A 19,606-nucleotide genomic window follows, 5' to 3' on the forward strand; every position below is an offset into this window, starting at 1 on the left:
TCAATCAATCGTCAATCAGTTTTATTTGTCACTTGCACATAAAGTGCAAGTGAAATGAATTTGCCAGCAGCGGTACAATGAAAAAGAACACACAAAAATGCATCAAAAACATTTAACACAAACATCCACCACAGCATTCATCACTGTAGTGGAAGGCACAACATTTGGCCAGTCCTCCTCCATTGTCCCCCGTGGTCGGGACCTCAACCCTCCGCAGCTTCTGCTGCAGGCGTCCAGATGAGTAGACAAGGCAAAAGTCCAGGTACGTCAGGAATTGGTGCCTCCCCACCGGAGACCGCGGCTTCAGTTTGCTGTAGGCCGCAGGCTGGCGGTCGAAGATTTAAAGTTCCTGCCGCGCCGCAGCCAGAAGCACCGCAGGGCCATTGGTCGAAGCTCCTCTCCAGGGGTCCCCGGCGAGGGACCCTGCTCCTGATGGTAATTCCCCACTGCGCCCGCGGTAGAAGTTGGCTGCGGGCCGGCAGTCGGAGCTCTTCTCCTCCCGGGTCCCCAACGAGGGATCCCAGGTCCAGGACGCTGCACTGGCTGGAGCTCTGCAGACCCCGGCTTCAGGCTGCCGTGGGCCAGTGAATGGAGCGCTCCCCTCCGGCGACCCCTGGCGAGGGCTCGCCCGCTCCGCGACTAGAGTCCACGCTGTGCCTGCAGCTGAAGCCCCGGGCGCGTCTCCGGGAAAGGCCGCACCGATCCTCGATGTTCGGCCACGGGGGAGGAGACATGGAAAAAGTTGCCTCTCCGTGGAGGAGGCGACCCTAACCCCCCCACACCAGCCCCCCACACAATACACACAAAGACACATCAAAAACATACATTTAAACACACTAAAAACATTTAAAAAGCTGAAAAAACTAACGTGCTGCTGGCAGGGCAGTCGGCTTGCAGCGCCACCACCGACCTTCAAAATTCCAGTGTATACAAGCCCAGTCGCTCCATTCTTTGAACATATGACAGTACCCCCCATCCCGGGATTTACCCTTGTGAACCTACGCTGTACTCCCTCAATAACAAGAATGTCCTTCCTCAAATTTGGAGACCAAAACTGCACAGGAGTGGTCTCACTAGGCCCCTGTACAACTGCAGAAGGACCTCCTTGCTCCCATACTCAACTCCTCTTGTTATGAAGGCCAACATGCCATTAGCTTTCTTCACTGCCTGCTGTATCTCCATGCTTACTTTCAGTGACTGATGTACAAGGACATCCAGATCTCGTTGTGCTTCCCATTTTCCTAACGTAACACCATTCAGATAATAATCTATCTTCCTGTCACCAAAATGAATAATCTCACATTTATCCACATTAAACTGCATCTGCCCACTCACCCAACCTGTCTAAGTCACCCGCATCCTCATAGCATCCTCCTCACAGTTCACACTACCACCCAGCTTTGAGTCATATGCAAATTTGCTAATGTTATTTACCCTTCATTTAAGTCATTAATGTATACCGTAGAAAGCCACATTTATTTCCCTTCGCAGGGGTGTATAAAAAACAAGAGGGCAAAGGCTTAAGTTGTGAAGGAGGATTAAAGGAGATTTCATGGGAACATTTTTTTTCATGCACAAAGTTGATGTCTTTATTATGTAGATGTATTATTGGAACAGAGACTCAAATAGGCAGGACATGGTAGCTGGATGAACACAAATTGATTTGGCAAAAAGACTGTGGACCAAATAGTGGAAAATGGCAATGAAACATTTGCTCTCCACTGATCAGTTTACACGAGTTGATCAGAATGGCTTGTTTCCATCAGTATGTTTCTTATTACGACTTTGTACAAACTAGGTCATATAAAATTTGTATTGCAAGCTTAAAACTGTGTTTGTCATTGCTCGTCACTATTTTCCACTTCAAACATTCACCCATTCTTTAGAAATGACATTTTCCCACAGAGGGCTAGAAACAGCAACAGGAACAGCAGCTCTGAAATGGGATCAGGCATCAGGGATTGCATCAACAAAAATTCTAGCAGCAAAACAGGCAATTAGAAAGCAGCTCAACACAATGAAATGTCCCAAGGCACTAAACAGTAGTATCAAACAAAACTTTTTATAAGATGTGACAATCAGTCCCAGAACAAGGTATCAGGAGATAGACACAAAAAGCTGGAGTAACTCAGCAGGCCAGGCAGTATCTCTGGAGAGAAGAAATGGGCGACCTTTCGGGTCAAGACCCTTCTTCAAACTGGTTAGGGATAAGGGAAACAAGAGATATAGGTGATGATGTAGAGTGATAAAGAACAATGAATGAAAGATATGCAAAAAAGTAATGATGATAAAGGAAATGGGCCTTTGTTAGCTGTTTGTTAGATGAAAATGAGAAACTAGTGTGACAGGTGGGAGAGGGATAGAGAGAGGGAATGCTGGGCTACCTGAAGTTAGAGAAATCAATATTCATACCACTTGGCTGTAAGCTGCCCAGGCAAAATATGAGATGCTGTTCCTTCAATTTGCATTTAGCCTCTTTGACAATGAAGGTCTGTGTGGGAATGGGAAGGATAATTTAAGTGTTTAGCAACCTGGAGATCAGGTAGGTTCAGACGGACTGAGCAAAGGTGTTCAGCGAAATGATCGCCCAATCTATGTTTGGTCTCACCGATGTATAAGTGTTCACATCTTGAATGGTAGATGAGGTTGGAGGAGGTGCAAGTGAACCTCTGCCTAACCTGAAAGGACTGTTGGGGTCCCTGTATAGAGTCGGGGTCCCTGGACATAGTCGAGGGAGGAGGTTTGGGGGCAGGTTGCATGGGGAGGTACCTGGGGAGGGGGTGATTTGGGTGCGAAGGGATAAGTTAACCAGGGAGTTGCGGAGGGAACGGTCTCTGCAGAAGGTGGCAAGTGGTGGAGATGGGAAAATGTGGCTAGTGGTGGGATCCTGTTGGAGGTGGCAGAGATTTAGAAGGATTATGTGTTTTATGTGACAGCTGATGGGGTGAAAGGTAAGGACCAGGAGGACTCTTTTCTGTTGTGACTCGGGGGAGGGGGAGCAGTAAGAGCGGAGCTGCGGGGTACAGAGAAACGAGTGAGGGGCTCATCTATGATGGGAGAGGGGAACCCCTATTCCCTAAAGAATGAAGACATCTCTAATGTCCTGGTATGGAACACCGCATCATGGGTGCAAATGCGGAGTAGACGGAGGAATTGGGAGTAGGGGATAGATTCTTTGCAGGAAGCAGGGAGGGAAGAAGTGTGGTCGAGATAGTTGTGGAAGTCGTTGGGTTTGTTATAGACATCAGTCGATAGTCTATTTCCTGTGATGGAGAATGAGATCAAGAAGCGGAGGGAGGTGTCAGAGATGGTCCAAGTAAATTTAAGTGCATGATGGAAATTGGTGGTGAAGCTGATGAAGTCCATGAGTTCTGCATGGGTGCAGGAGGTAGCACTGATGCAGTCATCAAAGTAATGGAGATAGTTTGGGGATTGGGCCAGTGTACGCCTGGAACAGTGATTGTTCAACGTACCCTACAAAGAGGCAGGCATAGCTGGGGCCCATGCATGTGCCCATAGCTACGCCTTGGACTTGCTGGAAGTGGGAAGAGTCGAAGGAGAATTTATTAATGGTGAGGACCAGCTCCACTCGGCGGAGTTGGGTGTTAGTAGAGGCAAATTGGATGGTTCTGCGGTTGAGGAAGAAACAGAGAGCTTTAAGGCCTTCCTGGTGGGGGATGGAGGTGTAGAGTGACTGAACGTCCATAGTAAAGATGAGTGAGGGGGGGCTCAGAAAGCGGAAGTAATTAAAGAGATGAAGGGCATGTTAGGTATCTTGGACATAGGTCAGGACCAGGGGGGATAGGATGTAGAGATGACCAAAGACTTGGTCAAAGGAGTAGATTTCAAGAACCATCTTAAATGAGATAGAGATATGTGGAGATTTATATAAGGAACTGGAAAGTTGAAAGCATTCCCACTGATGACAGAGCAATTAAAACCAAGAATATACTGTATCAGGAGAGAAATGAAATTGAGATGTGTATTGAAAGCAGAATGAGTTTGACAAGATGCAGGTCAAGAGGTGATCAGATAATGCTCTGTTATTGATATTTAAATATCAAAGCATTCACTACCTCTTTTGCCATCAATTTGGTTCAAGACATGTTCAGGTGATATACAGGTGATCCCAGTGTCATGGTGATTCAAGTTCAGAAGCTCGCCCTGACTGAATTCACAAATCACTCCCCAAAAATGTGAGATATGGAAGAAAATGTTCTTTCATAGAAACATAGAAACATAGAAATTAGGTGCAGGAGTAGGCCATTCGGCCCTTCGAGCCTGCACTGCCATTCAATTCATGGCTGATCATCCAACTCAGTATCCCATACCTGCCTTCTCTCCATACCCTCTGATCCCCTTAGCCACAAGGGCCACATCTAACTCCCTCTTAAATATAGCCAATGAACTGGCCTCGACTACCCTCTGTGGCAGAGAGATCCAGAGATTCACCACTCTCTGTGTGAAAAAAGTTCTTCTCATCTCGGTTTTAAAGGATTTCCCCCTTATCCTTAAGCTGTGACCCCTTGTCCTGGACTTCCCCAACATCGGGAGCAATATTCCTGCATCTAGCCTGTCCAACCCCTTAAGAATTTTATAAGTTTCTATAAGATCCCCTCTCAATCTCCTAAATTCTAGAGAGTATAAACCAAGTCTATCCAGTCTTTCTTCATAAGACAGTCCTGACATCCCAGGAATCAGTCTGGTGAACCTTCTCTGCACTCCCTCTATGGCAATAATGTCCTTCCTCAGATTTGGAGACCAAAACTGTACGCAATACTCCAGGTGTGGTCTCACCAAGACCCTGTACAACTGCAGTAGAACCTCCCTGCTCCTATACTCAAATCCTTTTGCTATGAAAGCTAACATACCATTCGCTTTCTTCACTGCCTGCTGCACCTGCATGCCTACTTTCAATGACTGGTGTACCATGACACCCAGGCCACGCTGCATCTCCCCTTTTCCTAGTCGACCACCATTTAGATAATAGTCTGCTTTCCTGTTTTTGCCACCAAAATGGATAACCTCACATTTATCCACATTATACTGCATCTGCCAAACATTTACCCACTCACCCAGCCTATCCAAGTCACCTTGCAGTCTCCTAGCATCCTCCTCACAGCTAACACTGCCCCCCAGCTTAGTGTCATCCGCAAACTTGGAGATATTGCCTTCAATTCCCTCATCCAGATCATTAATATATGTCGTAAATAGCTGGGGTCCCAGCACTGAGCTTTGCGGTACCCCACTAGTCACTGCCTGCCATTGTGAAAAGGACATGTTTACTCCTACTCTTTGCTTCCTGTTTGCCAGCCAGTTCTCTATCCACATCAATACTGAACCCCCAATGCCGTGTGCTTTAAGTTTGTATACTAATCTCTTATGTGGGACCTTGTCGAAAGCCTTCTGGAAGTCCAGATACACCACATCCACTGGTTCTCCCCTATCCACGCTACTAGTTACATCCTCGAAAAATTCTATAAGATTCGTCAGACATGATTTACCTTTTGTAAATCCATGCTGACTGTGTCCAATGATTTCACCACTTTCCAAATGTGCTGCTATCCCATCTTTAATAACTGACTCTAGCTGTTTCCCCACTACCGATGTTAGACTAACTGGTCTGTAATTCCCCGTTTTCTCTCTCCCTCCCTTCTTAAAAAGTGGGGTTACGTTTGCTACCCGCCAATCCTCAGGAACTACTCCAGAATCTAAAGAGTTTTGAAAGATTATTACTAATGCATCCACTATTTCTGGAGCTGCTTCCTTAAGTACTCTGGGATGCAGCCTATCTGGCCCTGGGGATTTATCGGCCTTTAATCCATTCAATTTACCCAACACCACTTCCCGGCTAACCTGGATTTCACTCAATTCCTCCAACTCCTTTGACCCGCGGTCCCCTGCTATTTCCGGCAGATTATTTATGTCTTCCTTAGTGAAGACGGAACCAAAGTAGTTATTCAATTGGTCCGCCATATCCTTGTTCCCCATGATCAACTCACCTGTTTCTGACTGCAAGGGACCTACATTTGTTTTAACTAATCTCTTTCTTTTCACATATCTATAAAAACTTTTGCAGTCAGTTTTTATGTTCCCTGCCAGTTTTCTTTCATAATCTATTTTTCCTTTCCTAATTAAGCCCTTTGTCCTCCTCTGCTGGTCTCTGAATTTCTCCCAGTCCTCCGGTATGCTGCTGTTTCTGGCTAATTTGTACGCATCATCCTTCGCTTTGATACTATCCCCGATTTCCCTTGTTACCCACGGATGTACTACCTTCCCTGATTTATTCTTTTGCCAAACTGGGATGAACAATTTTTGTAGTTCATCCATGCAGTCTTTAAATGTCTTCCATTGCATATCCACCGTCAACCCTTTTAGAATTAATTGCCAGTCAATCTTGGCCAATTCACGTCTCATACCCTCAAAGTTACCTTTCTTTAAGTTCAAAACCATTGTTTCTGAATTAACAATGTCACTCTCCATCCTAATGAAGAACTCAACCATATTATGGTCACTCTTGCCCAAGGGGGCACGTACAACAAGACTGCTAACTAACCCTTCCTCATTACTCAATACCCAGTCTAAAATAGCCTGCTCTCTCGTTGGTTCCTCTACATGTTGATTTAGATAACTATCCCGCATACATTCCAAGAAATCCTCTTCCTCAGCACCCCTGCCAATTTGATTCACCCAATCTATATGTAGATTGAAGTCACCCATTATAACGGTTTTGCCTTTGTCGCACGCATTTCTAATTTTCTGTTTGATACCATCTCCAACTTCACTACTACTGTTAGGTGGCCTGTACACAACACCCACCAGCGTTTTCTGCCCCTTAGTGTTTCGCAGCTCTACCCATACCGATTCCACATCCTCCAAACTAATGTCCTTCCTTTCCATTGCGTTAATCTCCTCTCTAATCAGCAACGCTACCCCACCTCCTTTTCCTTTCTCTCTATCCCTCCTGAATATTGAATATTCCTGGATGTTCAGCTCCCAGCCTTGGTCACCCTGGAGCCATGTCTCCGTGATCCCAACTATATCATAGTCATTAATAGCTATCTGCACATTCAACTCGTCCACCTTATTACGAATGCTCCTTGCATTGAGACACAAACCCTTCAGGCTTGTTTTTACAACACTCTTACCCCTTATACAATTATGTTGAAAAGTGGCCCTTTTTGATTTTTGCCCTGGTTTTGTCTGCCTGCCACTTTTACTTTTCACCTTGCTACCTATTGGGATTTCGTGGGATTTAGGTTAAAAAAATGTACAAAATTTAACATGGAACATAGAGCATATCAACAGAATGGTAAAGCATATCAACAGATCATTCAGCCCACAATGTCTGAACATGATGCCAAATTAAACACATCTCCTCTCCCTGCACATGATAGATATCCCTCAACTCCCTGGATACCCATGTGCTTATCTGAAAGCCTAAACACAAAATATATTCTATTCAACTCATTTCTTGATGCATGCACAGATAATGTTGCTTAATATTATTGAAAATTGCAATATGAATTGCCTGTATTTGTATTTGCATCTTAGTATACTCTGCAAACACAGATTACTTTGTCTAATATTTCTGCTGTACCTTTAAATGAACCACCCAGATTCCAGAGCTGAAGTTGTAAAAGGTTCCCCTTATTTGACACGTAAACATGCATACGTGTTCTGGTGGAAAAATCTCCTTGACAACAAAATACATTGATTTTGTATAGTCTTTTGGTATAAAGATAGCAGCAGGTGGTAAAATATAATGTCAACCGTTACAATCATAATCACTTTGATATTTTGGCTTTGGACAAATGGATCCTTTGAATTATATATTTCCAATGGGAGCACATTTAACTGATGAGGCCAAGTCGATATTCAAAGCTTCTTGTTCTTATAAAACCTTTGGAAGACAAAATATATCCAAGACATCCAAAGTGTACTCCCTCTAACAGTGCATTCAAGGGATGATTTTTCTGGATACTGCATCTTTCTCAAGAATTGAATCAGAAAAAAAATATATAATTATGACCATGTCTGAGGTGCTACGTGACATGATAGTCAGTCGGAAGCCATCCATGATCTCATACCGTGGTTGGAATCAAAAACACCCTTTACTCTTGTCTGTGTTATAATGGTGCAAAAATAGTTTGTGAAACGATACGATACGATAGAACTTTATTTATCTCTGGGGGGGGGGGGTTGGAATTGATCTGCCAACAGTCATAAAAACACAAAAACACAAAATACATGAAACATGCAATTAAAGTAATGATTGTAAAGGATTGGGAGTGTGCAAAGATTGGGGAGGCATGGGGGGGGGGGGGCAGTCTTAGTCTACCCCATGACAGAAGGGGGAGGAGTTGTACAGTTTGTTAGCCACAGGGAAAAGGGATCTGCTGTGGCGTTCTGGCCTGCATCTTGGTACTCAATATCAATCATCAATATCAGTTTGATTCGTCACTTGCACATACACTGCAAGTGAAATGAATTTGCCAGCAGCGGTACAATGAAAAAAAGAACACACAAAAACATAAAACATTTTAACACAATCATCCACCACAGTATTCATCATTGTGGTGGAAGGCACAAAATTGGCCAGTCCTCCTCCATTTTCCCCCATGGTCGTGACCTTAACCCTCCGCAGCCGCCGCTGCGGGCGTCCAGATGTGCAGACGGGTAAAAGTCCAGGTAAGTCCAGAATCGGCGCTTCCCCACTGGAGACCGCGGCTTCAGGTTGATGTAGGCCACAGGCCAGCGGTCGAAGATTTAAAGTTCACGTCGCGCCGCAGCCAGAAGCACCACAGATCGCAGGGCCGGCGGTCAGAGCTCCTCTCCAGGGGTCCCCGGCGAGGGACCCCGCTCCTGATGGTAAGTCCCCGGTGCGCCCGCGGTAGAAGTAGGCCGCGGGCCGGCCATCAGAGCATCTTCTCCTCCGGGGTCCCCAATGAGAGATCCCAGGCTGCGGACGCCACACAGGTTGGAGGTCTGCAGACCCCGGCTTCAGGCTGCCGCGGGCCAGCGAACGGTGCGCTCCCCTCTGGCGATCCCTGGCGGGGGCTCAACCGCTCCATGACGAGAGTCCACGCTGCGCCCGTCGCTGAAGCCCCGGGCACTTCTCCGGGAAAGGCCGCGCCGATCCTCGATGTTAGGCCACGGGGGAGGCGACATGGAAAAGTCGCCTCTCCGTGTAGGAGGCAACCAAAACGGTTTCCCCCTTAACCCCCCCCACACCACCCCCCACACAAAACACACAAAGAAACATTAAAAACATAGGTTGATCAGTGTGTCATGGAGGCGATGAGTTGTATTGGCCAGGATACTCTACAGTCTGAGGAGCATCCTCGCTCCAAGACCACCTCCCATGAATCAAACTCTGTTATCAGCTCAGAATGTCACACCTCTAATACCCAGTTCTAATGCCTCAAACTTGATCGTTCATAGTACTTTTGGATGACATATTATTTAGGAGATTACTTCCAGGCAATTGAGATTCTGTCAGTTTCCATCCATTAGGCTGATATCCTCTTACAAATAAACAAATGCATTTATGGGCTTATAGGTTACATTCAGGAATAGTTTGAAGACTGGCTCTTGTTTATATTGATGGATGCCATACTTAATATGATCTGAAGAAGTGTCCCGACTCGAAACGTCATCTATCCATGTTCTCTGGAGATGGTGCCTGACCCGTTATTCCCACTCTTTGCCTTCTGCTATTCAGCCAACTATCCATTCTAATATCTTCCCTCTAATAATTTAGAATATTGAGAAACTTTCTTATAGAAACTTACAAAAATTCTTAAGGGGTTGGACAGGCTAGATGCAGGAAGATTGTTCCCGATGTTGGGGAAGTCCAGAACAAGGGGTCACAGTTTAAGGATAAGGGGGAAGTATTTTAGGACCGAGATGAGAAAAACATTTTTCACACACAGAGTGGTGAATCTGTTGAATTCTCTGCCACAGAAGGTAATTGAGGCCAGTTCATTGGCTATATTTAAGAGGGAGTTAGATGTGGCACTTGTGGCTAAAGGGATCAGGGGGTATGGAGAGAAGGCAGGTACAGGATACTGAGTTGGATGATCATATTGAATGGTGATGCATGCTCGAAGGCCGAATGGCCTACTCCTGCACCAATTTTCCATGTTTCTATGTTTCTATACCAAGGGCTCTCATCTTGTTTAGCAGCTTCATGTACGGCACCTTATCAAAGGCCTTCTGATAATCCAGGTAAACAACATCCACTAACTCTCCTTTGTCTATCCTACCATTTACTTCCTCAAAGAATTCCGATAGATTTGTCAGGCAAGATCTCCCCTTCACAAAACCATGCTGACTTTGGCCTATTTTATCATGTGCTTCTACGCGCTGGGAAACATCCTCTCAAATACTCTCAGGCTCCTAATAGTCTTGCCTTTATTGATGAGTCTGTGAAAAGAAGACATTAGCCATCAATAACTTCATGTTAATGGCAAGTATAATTTGTAATGCACTAAAATATTAAAATGATGAGATGGCAGGCTGTTTGAGTTAATTTAACATTAATTGCCATTTTCATAGTACACTGGTGCAACTTAGAGCTTGTTCCTCATAGCTCGAGTGATTTTGGTTCAATCCTGACCTCTTGCCTTATCAGCGTAGTTTATAAATTCTCCCTGTGATTGCTTGTGTTTCCCCTGGATGCAATAGTTTCCTCCCACATTACCAAGACATGCAGACTGGTATTTTAATTGGGTGTCTTAAATTGTCACTACCGTTTAGGGGAATGGGAGAATCTGGGGGAGCAAATGGGAATGTGGTGTGAATAAATTGTGATTAGTGACAGATTCGTGTAAACAGCTTCTTGATGTTTGGTGGGTTCCTTGGAAAGGTCTGTTTCCATATAGTAGGGTACCAGTAATGTCAACTTAAAATATTATTGTGACAGCAATTAGAAAGCACATCCTGCTTAAATACAATGGCATGAATTTTTCCTGAAGTGTAGATTGCCACCTGTACAGGCTGCAATGCAGAGTGGTAGCCAAGCGCTGAATGCAATGAAACAATATTAAACAGCCAGAACAAACACAGCTGACAAGATCCTTTGGAACCCTGAAAGCCAGCAAAATGTTGTCCGAGCTTTCAAAGCTGCTAAAGTATTTTCTACTCATATCGGATGTTGAAAAATAATTAAATACAAAATGAATGACAAGATAGTAAAATAAATCTTTAAAAATATTACATAAAAAACCTAAATTACTTAAAAAAACATTTAAATAATTAAAATCCTAAATAATTAAATGGACAATTATCATTCCTGCATTTCTTTCTCATCTCCAATAATACCCATTCTCGGTGTAGTAGGTTCTGAGAGCAGATTCTCCAGGATATGTGCTGGGGAATCACAGTAATCTCATGCTCTATTATAGGCTTCTAATTAGGAATTCAGTAAGAAATTGCATTTGAGAAACTGTTGCATTTATGAATGGCTTCCACACAGAACTTCTGGTAAAATCAAGCATAATCTAATCTAATTGGGGAGGAAGAGTGGTGCAGCAGTGGAGTTACTGCCTTATAGCGCCAGAGAGCCGGGTTCGATCCTGACTATGGGTGCTGTCTGTATGGAGTTTGTACATTTTCCCTGTGACCATGTATGTTTTCTCTGGGTCCTCAGGTTTCCTCCCACATTCCAATGATGTGCAGATTTGCAGGTTAAATGGCTTCTGTAAAGTGTGTAGGATAGATCTAGTGAACGGATGATTGCTGTTTGGCGTGGAATTTTTTGGGCTGAAGCGCATGTTTCCACACTGTATATCTAAACTAATAACTATATTTAATAATCAGAATCAGAATCAGATTACAAATCAGATTTTATTCGCCAAGTATGTTTTGCAATATACGAGGAATTTCACTGGCCAGGTCAGTCATACAATTAAAAGCAACAGATTCAAAATCTTTTTTAACATGAACATCCACCACAGTGACTCCTACACATTCCTCACTGTGATGGAAGGTGAAATAAAGTTCAAGTCTCTTCCTTTGTTCTTCCTTGGTCGGGGGCCTCGAGCCCTCCGTTGACGGAACGGTATTAACTCCCGTAACCGGTGGCGTTCGGGCCCTCCGCGTCAAGGCGTTCAGCTCCTGCATCGGGGGGTTGTCTGCAGCATTGGAGCTCCCGACTTGCGTCTCCCGAGACTTCGATAATAATAAGAGTAATTTGATTTTCATTTAATGTATCAACATTTTAAAAGTATTTATTTTGATTTTTTTTAAATACAGCGATTAGTTATCTATATCCTTTGCTATTATCCAAATGTTATTGTTTGGGGTACCTTTCATTGTCATAAAGCAAGGAAACAGGCCTGTAAGCCCATCTTCTCTATGCTGACCAAAAGAGGCATATACTTTTGTTCGCAAAGATAATTTAAATTACTACTTGCATTGTATCACTAACTTCACTTTTTTTTTACTGCAGCTTGTTGGCCATGGATGGATGTGGTCGCAGTTCACCGCAACAGATATTGGAACATACTGCCTCCATTTTAGGGTGCAGTATTACCGATGAGAAGCTTGCAATTTATTTGGATCAAGAAGATGAACTGCAACATCTTAGAGATCAATTTCATATCCCCAAAATTAAAGACTTGCCTTCCAGTAAGTTTACAACTATTCTAATGACTTGCTTAGAAATTTAGACTCTCAAGTTGTGTTATTGCTATTGCATTTGGTAATTTTGTAATGATATCACACTTGATATTTTATTGCCTTTGATTAGTACTATTCCCTCTGTATCGCCCTCCTCATGGGCTGCAAGAGAGATGTTGTTTTAATCAGTTTTAGCACCTTCTCTTGGAGATATATTTTATGAACAAAAATTATTGGAGGAAGTTTTCGATTAAAAAGAAAACTGATAGAACTGATTTTAAATCATAAATTTAGGTATAATTATCCTATTACCACGATCTTCACAGAATTTTCAAAGGAAATCAATGTTTATAAACCATCAGTGGCTGGTCTTGTGTCAAGCATATAATTTAATGTAATCACTCAGCGACATTTTTTTGTTGAGAACTGTTTTAAAATGTCAAAGCAAAGGAATGAAATTGTTTTATTTTCAGTGCCTAGCACATACTGTATGGTAATGCATCATGGAACATCAGGTACTGAGACAGTGAGTACATGTAGATGCAAATCATAGGCGTCTGTAAAGTCATGGAATTATACCACACTTTGGCCCAAATCATCCAAGGTATCTTTCAGAGCTAGTTCTACTTATCTATATTTGTCCCATATCCCTCTACACCTTTGCTATCCATTTATGTGCAAACGTCTTTTAAACATATTTGTACTCATTGCCACCACTTCTCAACAGCTCGTTCCATATACCCTTCACTTACCGTGTGGAAAAAACTTATTCTCAGGTCCCCTTTAAATATTTCCCCTCACCTTTAAACCTCCGCCCTCTAGTTTTTGATCCCCCTATTATGAGGAAAAGCACAGTGATAATCAAGAATACTAGAGTGGCTCTCGTATCTTTGGTGACAATCCACCTTATCTTAGCCCTTCATGATTTCATAAACCTTTATAAGGGCACTTCAGCCTCTTTTGCTCCAGGAAAACAGACCCATCACATCCATTCTATCAAGTTCTCCAGTCCAGGAAACATTCTTGTGAATCTTGTCTGAAATCTCTCTCGATACACTCTTTTGATATGTGTGGTTATTTCTTTAATATTTATGTCCTTGAATTGCTTGCTTTGTTTATGTCTTGGGACATACTTCATGAGTCTAAGTGTTATGCTATCAATGCCTTCACTGAGTTGGGACAAATAATCAAACAATCAATAATTTATAATCATGAAATAATCATAACCATCAATAATGCAGGTACAAAGTTGTGGTGGTTTAAGATTATAAACCAATGAAACTGGAACATAGGGTATACACTTGGATCAGAAAAGTTTAATGTGCAAATTGGAACATTTCCTAGTTGAGGTAAATACTGAAGTTTTAACATTATTACATTGGGAAACAGGGCTGAGGACAAGAAAGGAAGGAGGGGCTATCAAATAATGAATAGTTTTTTGATAAGGTTTTTGTGATTTTTTACCACTCATGAAAAGCTCCTATATTTGTACACATCTATGGCACTAATCTACTTCCTCATTATTTTACCTGGAAGTGTTGGCTTAATAATTAATTTTTTACAGGTGCTAGTTGTACTATATTCCCTGCCTAAATTATCATTGTTTTTAGATTATTGGTTCAGAAATACAGAATGGAAACAGGACCTACTGTCCACCAGGTCCACGCTGACCTTTGATCACCCGTTCACACTAGTTCTATGTGTGGCATAGTGGCACAGCGGTAGAGTTGCTGCCTCACAGTGCCAGTGACCCGTGTTCGATTCTGACTATGGGTGCTGTCTGTAAGGAGTTTGTACGTTCTCCCTGTGACCGAGTGGGTTTTCTCCGAGATCTTCAGTTTCCTCCTGCAGTCTAAAGACGTACAGGTTTGCAGGTTAATTGGCTTGGTATAAATGTAAAAATTGTCCCGAGTGTGTGTAGGATTGTGTTCAGGGGCTGTCCCACTGCGGTGATCTAATCTGCGAATTTAGAAGAGTTTGCCCTCGACTCGAACTCGCAGCATGGACGACACGTGGTCCTGGGAGGTCCTATGAGGTCAATGGAACTCTCCTTCATGCTCGAGGGAAGCTCCCGGATACTCGCAGCCTCAGCTAGGTCGCGGAAATCTTTTCAGCATGTTGAAAAATATTCCGCAAGTAAAATTTGGTCGGCATGGTTCTTTTTAATTCGTAGTGCAGTGGAGTGGGGTCGCTATTTAGTTGCAGGCAGTCGAGGACATCCGTAGGCAATCTCCTTTGCTGACCGGGCATTTTGATTGGCTCATTGGGGTCTTCAGGACCAAGGAAAACCGACTGATAGGTAAAATGCCTGCTAAACTTTATATTACTTCTTAAAAGTGTCCCCACTCCTTCTCCCCCCTTCTCTCCCCTTCATTCCCCTTCTCTCCCCTTCTCTCTCCCCCCTCCCCCCCCCCCCCATGCTCTCTAAAGGACTTACCATACAATGTGCAGCCGTCTTTTACCTTCCTCTTCATCGCGGCTGTGAATTTCAGACAGCGCTCCCCTGCTTTACCTGGCCCACGCCTTTGCGATGTGTTTGTGTGTGTGTGTGTGTGTGCGCGTGTGTGTGTGTGGTATGTCGATCCAGCTCACGGTTTCAACGCGGACGGTCGATCCAGTTTGAGGTTTTCCAGGCGAGTGCCCTTGAGCTTGAAGGTCGAAGACACTCTTCTTAACTCACTGACTAGGTCGCCGCAGTGGGACAGCCCCTTTGATGTGCAGGGATCACTGGTCGGTGCGGATTCGATGGCTGAAGGACCTGTTTCCGTGCTGTATCTCTAAATTAAACTAAACAAATCTAATCCCACTTTATCATCCACTCCCTACACACCAGAGGCAATTTACAGAGCTAATTAACCTACAGACCCACACGTCTTTGGGATGTGGGAGGAAACCAGAACACCAAAAGGGAATCTACATGGTCACTTGGAGGATGTGCAAAGTCCACACAGACAGCACCCGAGCTCAGGATCGAAACTGGGTCTCCGGTACTGCAAAGCAATAGCTCTACTAGCTGCATCACTGTGCTGTTCCTATTATATGACAGTCTATTATGTGATAGACTATATGAAACTGGGCCCTTGATAATTTTCCTCATTCCTTCATTCTGATTTTTTTAATTCTTGTAATATTTTGGTATACCATATTTTGAATAAATGCATGTGCTTCTTAGAAAATATTAAATTTTCAATGTCGATTGAGTATCTTTCAACGGTTGAGTTTGAAAAATGGCTGCTCGGTCTGAAAAACATTGACTAATGTTTTACATTATTTTTGGCCAAGCCTCATCTCCTAGACCACAATGGTAGAATAAATTGCCTGACCTTGAGAACATGCACAGAATTGACTGGCTTGATTGTTGCTGATGGAAGGAGGTTTATCACCACACCCCTCGTCTCCAATTTCCCACAGTGCAGAATTCCATCACTTTGGATTGGCAAGAAGTAGAGCAATGATGCAGATCACGGGAATTCATCTGTAGGTTCACTGATCACGTAACCAAACATGATTGCCTATAATAAAATTCGGAGGTGAATAGAAATCCTTCTGAATGCAGCATGAAATGAAGCATCTTCCAAAATCTTTTGTGAACAAACAAGTGTATTCTTACGTACTGTTATAAAGTCTCCTATTTCTGTTATTCTGCTACAAGGTCATTGCTGTATAGCAATTACAAAATATTGAACAGTGATTTTCCTCTACGCCTAATGAGTTTCTTTGCTTTATTGACAATAAGTTGTGAAAAGTGTAGGTTGGTCGTTTCTGAATCATTTTAATGTTACATTTAGTTGTGACTCATTTTATCAGCATTAGAGAGATTAAGTGCACTGAGTGTGTTCATGTTTTTGAGTGCCAATATGGGACATAGATTCTAATGCTTCTGATTTGAAATACAATTTTTGCCATGGTTAAAGAACTCACCGTTTTGTGATTTCTGTGTGGTATATGTGCACATTGAACGTAAGATTGCAGTTACGTAAAATTATTTGAAAAATATTTTAAAGTACTTTAAATCTGTAGAATTGGAAAATAAAATATTAGAGTGGCTTTTGTGAATACACACTTCAGGGTACAATAGGATCTAGATTAACTGGGTCAGTGGGAAAAGGAACAACAGATGAAATTTGCCAATAAATGTCAGGATCCAAAGGAATTTTGTAGAACAGAAACCTCACAGGTACTTAGTTCCGTGAAAATAGCAACACAGTTAAGGGGCTGTCCCACTGTGGCGAACTAATTGGTGAGTTTAGAAGAGTTTGCCCTATACTCATATTCTCAGCGTGGTCGACACGAGGTCCAAGGAGGTCTTTCTAACTCTCCTTCATGCTCGAGAGTAGTCCCCGCGTACACGAGGCCTCAGCTAGGTCGCAACGTATTTTTCAACATGCTGAAAAATGCCCGCGAGTAAAAAAAGGTTGCCGTGGAAAAAATCGATACTTTTTTTTAACTCATAGGTATAGTCGAAATAGGTCGTAGTAGGTCAGCATGTTATTCATAGGTGATTGAAGGTAGTCGAAGGTTGTCATAGATAGTCTTCAACATAGTCGAAGGGAGGTCGAAGGAGATCGAAGGAGGTCGTCTTCACTCTCTACTATTCGCTGGCCAATTTTCATGAAACTAGTCGAAGCTAGTCTTCAACAGTCGAAGGAGGTCGAAGGAGGTCTTCTACATAGTCGAAGGAGGTGTTCAACATGACACTTTTTCAAAATCTCCTAAACTCTTCTAAACTTGCCAATTAGGTCACCGCAGTGGGACAGCCCCTTTAGACAGGATGGTGAAGACGGTATTTGACATGCTTGCATTCATTGTTCAGGGCACTCAATATAGGAGTTGTAAATTCATGTTGCAACTGTACAAATTGTTGGTAGGACACATTTTGAAGTACTGTGTGCAGTCTGGTTACCCAACTATCGGAAATATTTAATTATGATGGAAAGGGGTAAATAGATTCACTGGGACTTCAGAGCTTGGGTGATGAGGAGAAATTGGATATGCTGGCAATTTTCTCTCTGGAATATATGAGACTGAGAGATGGTCTGATAGATGTTTATAAAATCATGTAGGGTGTAGAGAAGCTGGAAGGACAGCATTTTTCTCAGAGTAGGGACATGAATTTAATGCAAAAGATTTAAAAGGGACATAGAAACATAGAAACATAGAAACATAGAACATAGGTGCAGGAGTAGGCCATTCTGCCCTTCGAGCCTGCACCGCCATTCAATATGATCATGGCTGATCATCCAACTCAGTATCCTGTACCTGCTTTCTCCTACATACCCCCTGATCCCTTTAGCCACAAGGGCCACATCTAACTCCCTCTTAAATATAGCCAATGAACTGGTCTCAACTACATTCTGTGGCAGAGAATTCCAGAGATTCACCACTCTCTGTGTAAAAAAAGTTTTCTCATCTCAGTCCTAAAAGATTTCCCCTTTATCCTTAAACTGTGACCCCTTGTTCTGGACTTCCCCAACATCGGGAACAATCTTCCTGCATCTAGCCTGTCCAACCCCTTAAGAATTTTGTAACTTTCTATAAAATCCCCCCTCAATCTTCTAAATTCTAGCGAGTACAAGCCGAGTTTATCCAGTCTTTCTTCATATGAAAGTCCTGACATCCCAGGAATCAGAAAGAGAAAGCAGAGACTACCTGAAATTGGAGAAGTCAATGTTCATACTGCTGGGGTGTAAACTACCCAAGCGAAATATGAGGTGCTGCTCATCCAATTTACGGTGGGCCTCACTCTGGCCATGGATTATATGAAGTGGCTTATAATTGGATAGTCGACCATTGGCTTGCTTTTGCAAATCTGAGTAGGAAGAATTAGGAAAGACTGGGAAGGTCAACTTGGAGGAAAGGGCTGCATGTGTCTGAGAAAAAAAGGTTAATCATTACTCAAATGTGAGGAGTGGTGCTTTGTTGAGTTTATTTTAGATACAGCGTAGAAGCATGCCTTTGGGCCCACCGGTGAAAGATACTCAATCTACACAGAAAATTGAATAATTTCTAAAAGAACATGCATTCTTTCAATATACACCAAAATATTAAAAGATTGGAACTACACTACCATAATAATTAAGGAATGAGGCAAATTAGGCAAATTATCAAGGCCCCAGATTATTTTAGTCTATCATATAATAGTCTGTCACACAATAGGAACAGCACAGTGGTGCGCTAGTAAAGCTACTACTTTGCAGCACCTGAGACCCAGGTTCGATCCTGACCTCAGACGTTGTCTGTGTCGACTTTGCACATCCTCCCTGTGACCGTGTAGATTTCCTTTTGGTGCTCTGGTATCCTCCCACATCCCAAAGACGTGTGGGTTTGTTTGTTAATTAGCTCTGTAAATTGCCTCTAGTGTGTAGGGAGTGGATGAGAAAGTGGGATTAATTTAGTTTAGTTTAGAGATACAGCATGGAACCAGACCTTTCGGCCTACCGAGTTTGCACCGACCAGTGATCCATGCATATTAACACTATCTGACACACACTCGGGACAATTTTTGCATTTATACCTAGGCAATCAACCTACAACCCTGTACATCTATGGACTGCAGGAGGAAACTGAAGATCTTGGAGAAAACACACTCGGTCACAGGGAGAACATACAAACTCCATACAGACAGAACCTGTAGTCGAGATCAAACCCAGGTCTCTGGTGCTGCAAGCGCTGTGAGGCAGCAACTCTATGCCGTGTCACTGTGCCGCCCTTGAGGGATGAGTTAAAATTGCACTCAGGGGATAATGTGTCCTGAGCTGCAGATTTAACAAAAAAAGCACCTCGCAAAGTTAAGGAGAATATTTTGTGTACCTCTTGTGAATTCTAAGCAACAAGTTGCTCTCAAGTGAGAGTATATATATATTTGCTTTGTTGTGCCTTTTTCAGCTGACAATAGACAATTGGTTCAGTTGGTGGTGAGTGAAAAAATAAGTATTAGTAAAGAGATGGAGAGAGAACGAGAGAGAAAGGAAGTCCAACGAAT

At 43.0% G+C, this 19,606-nt stretch overlaps 1 protein-coding gene across 5 annotated transcripts in view; it reads left to right on the forward strand.

The window, feature by feature from the left end:
* The window catches only part of kynu (kynureninase), a 253,690-nt gene that overhangs the window by 59,225 nt on the left and 174,859 nt on the right, over positions 1–19,606 (forward strand). For all 5 annotated transcript variants that reach the window (XM_033024701.1, XM_033024698.1, XM_033024703.1 and 2 more), the window contains exon 2: positions 12,455–12,633. In XM_033024701.1, the coding sequence (XP_032880592.1) occupies positions 12,465–12,633 (169 nt within the window). In that variant the 5' untranslated portion in view covers positions 12,455–12,464. The remainder of the gene's footprint in view (positions 1–12,454; positions 12,634–19,606) is intronic.

The sequence above is a fragment of the Amblyraja radiata genome, chromosome 7, assembly GCF_010909765.2.
Source record: "Amblyraja radiata isolate CabotCenter1 chromosome 7, sAmbRad1.1.pri, whole genome shotgun sequence".
Taxonomy (NCBI): Eukaryota; Metazoa; Chordata; class Chondrichthyes; order Rajiformes; family Rajidae; genus Amblyraja; species Amblyraja radiata.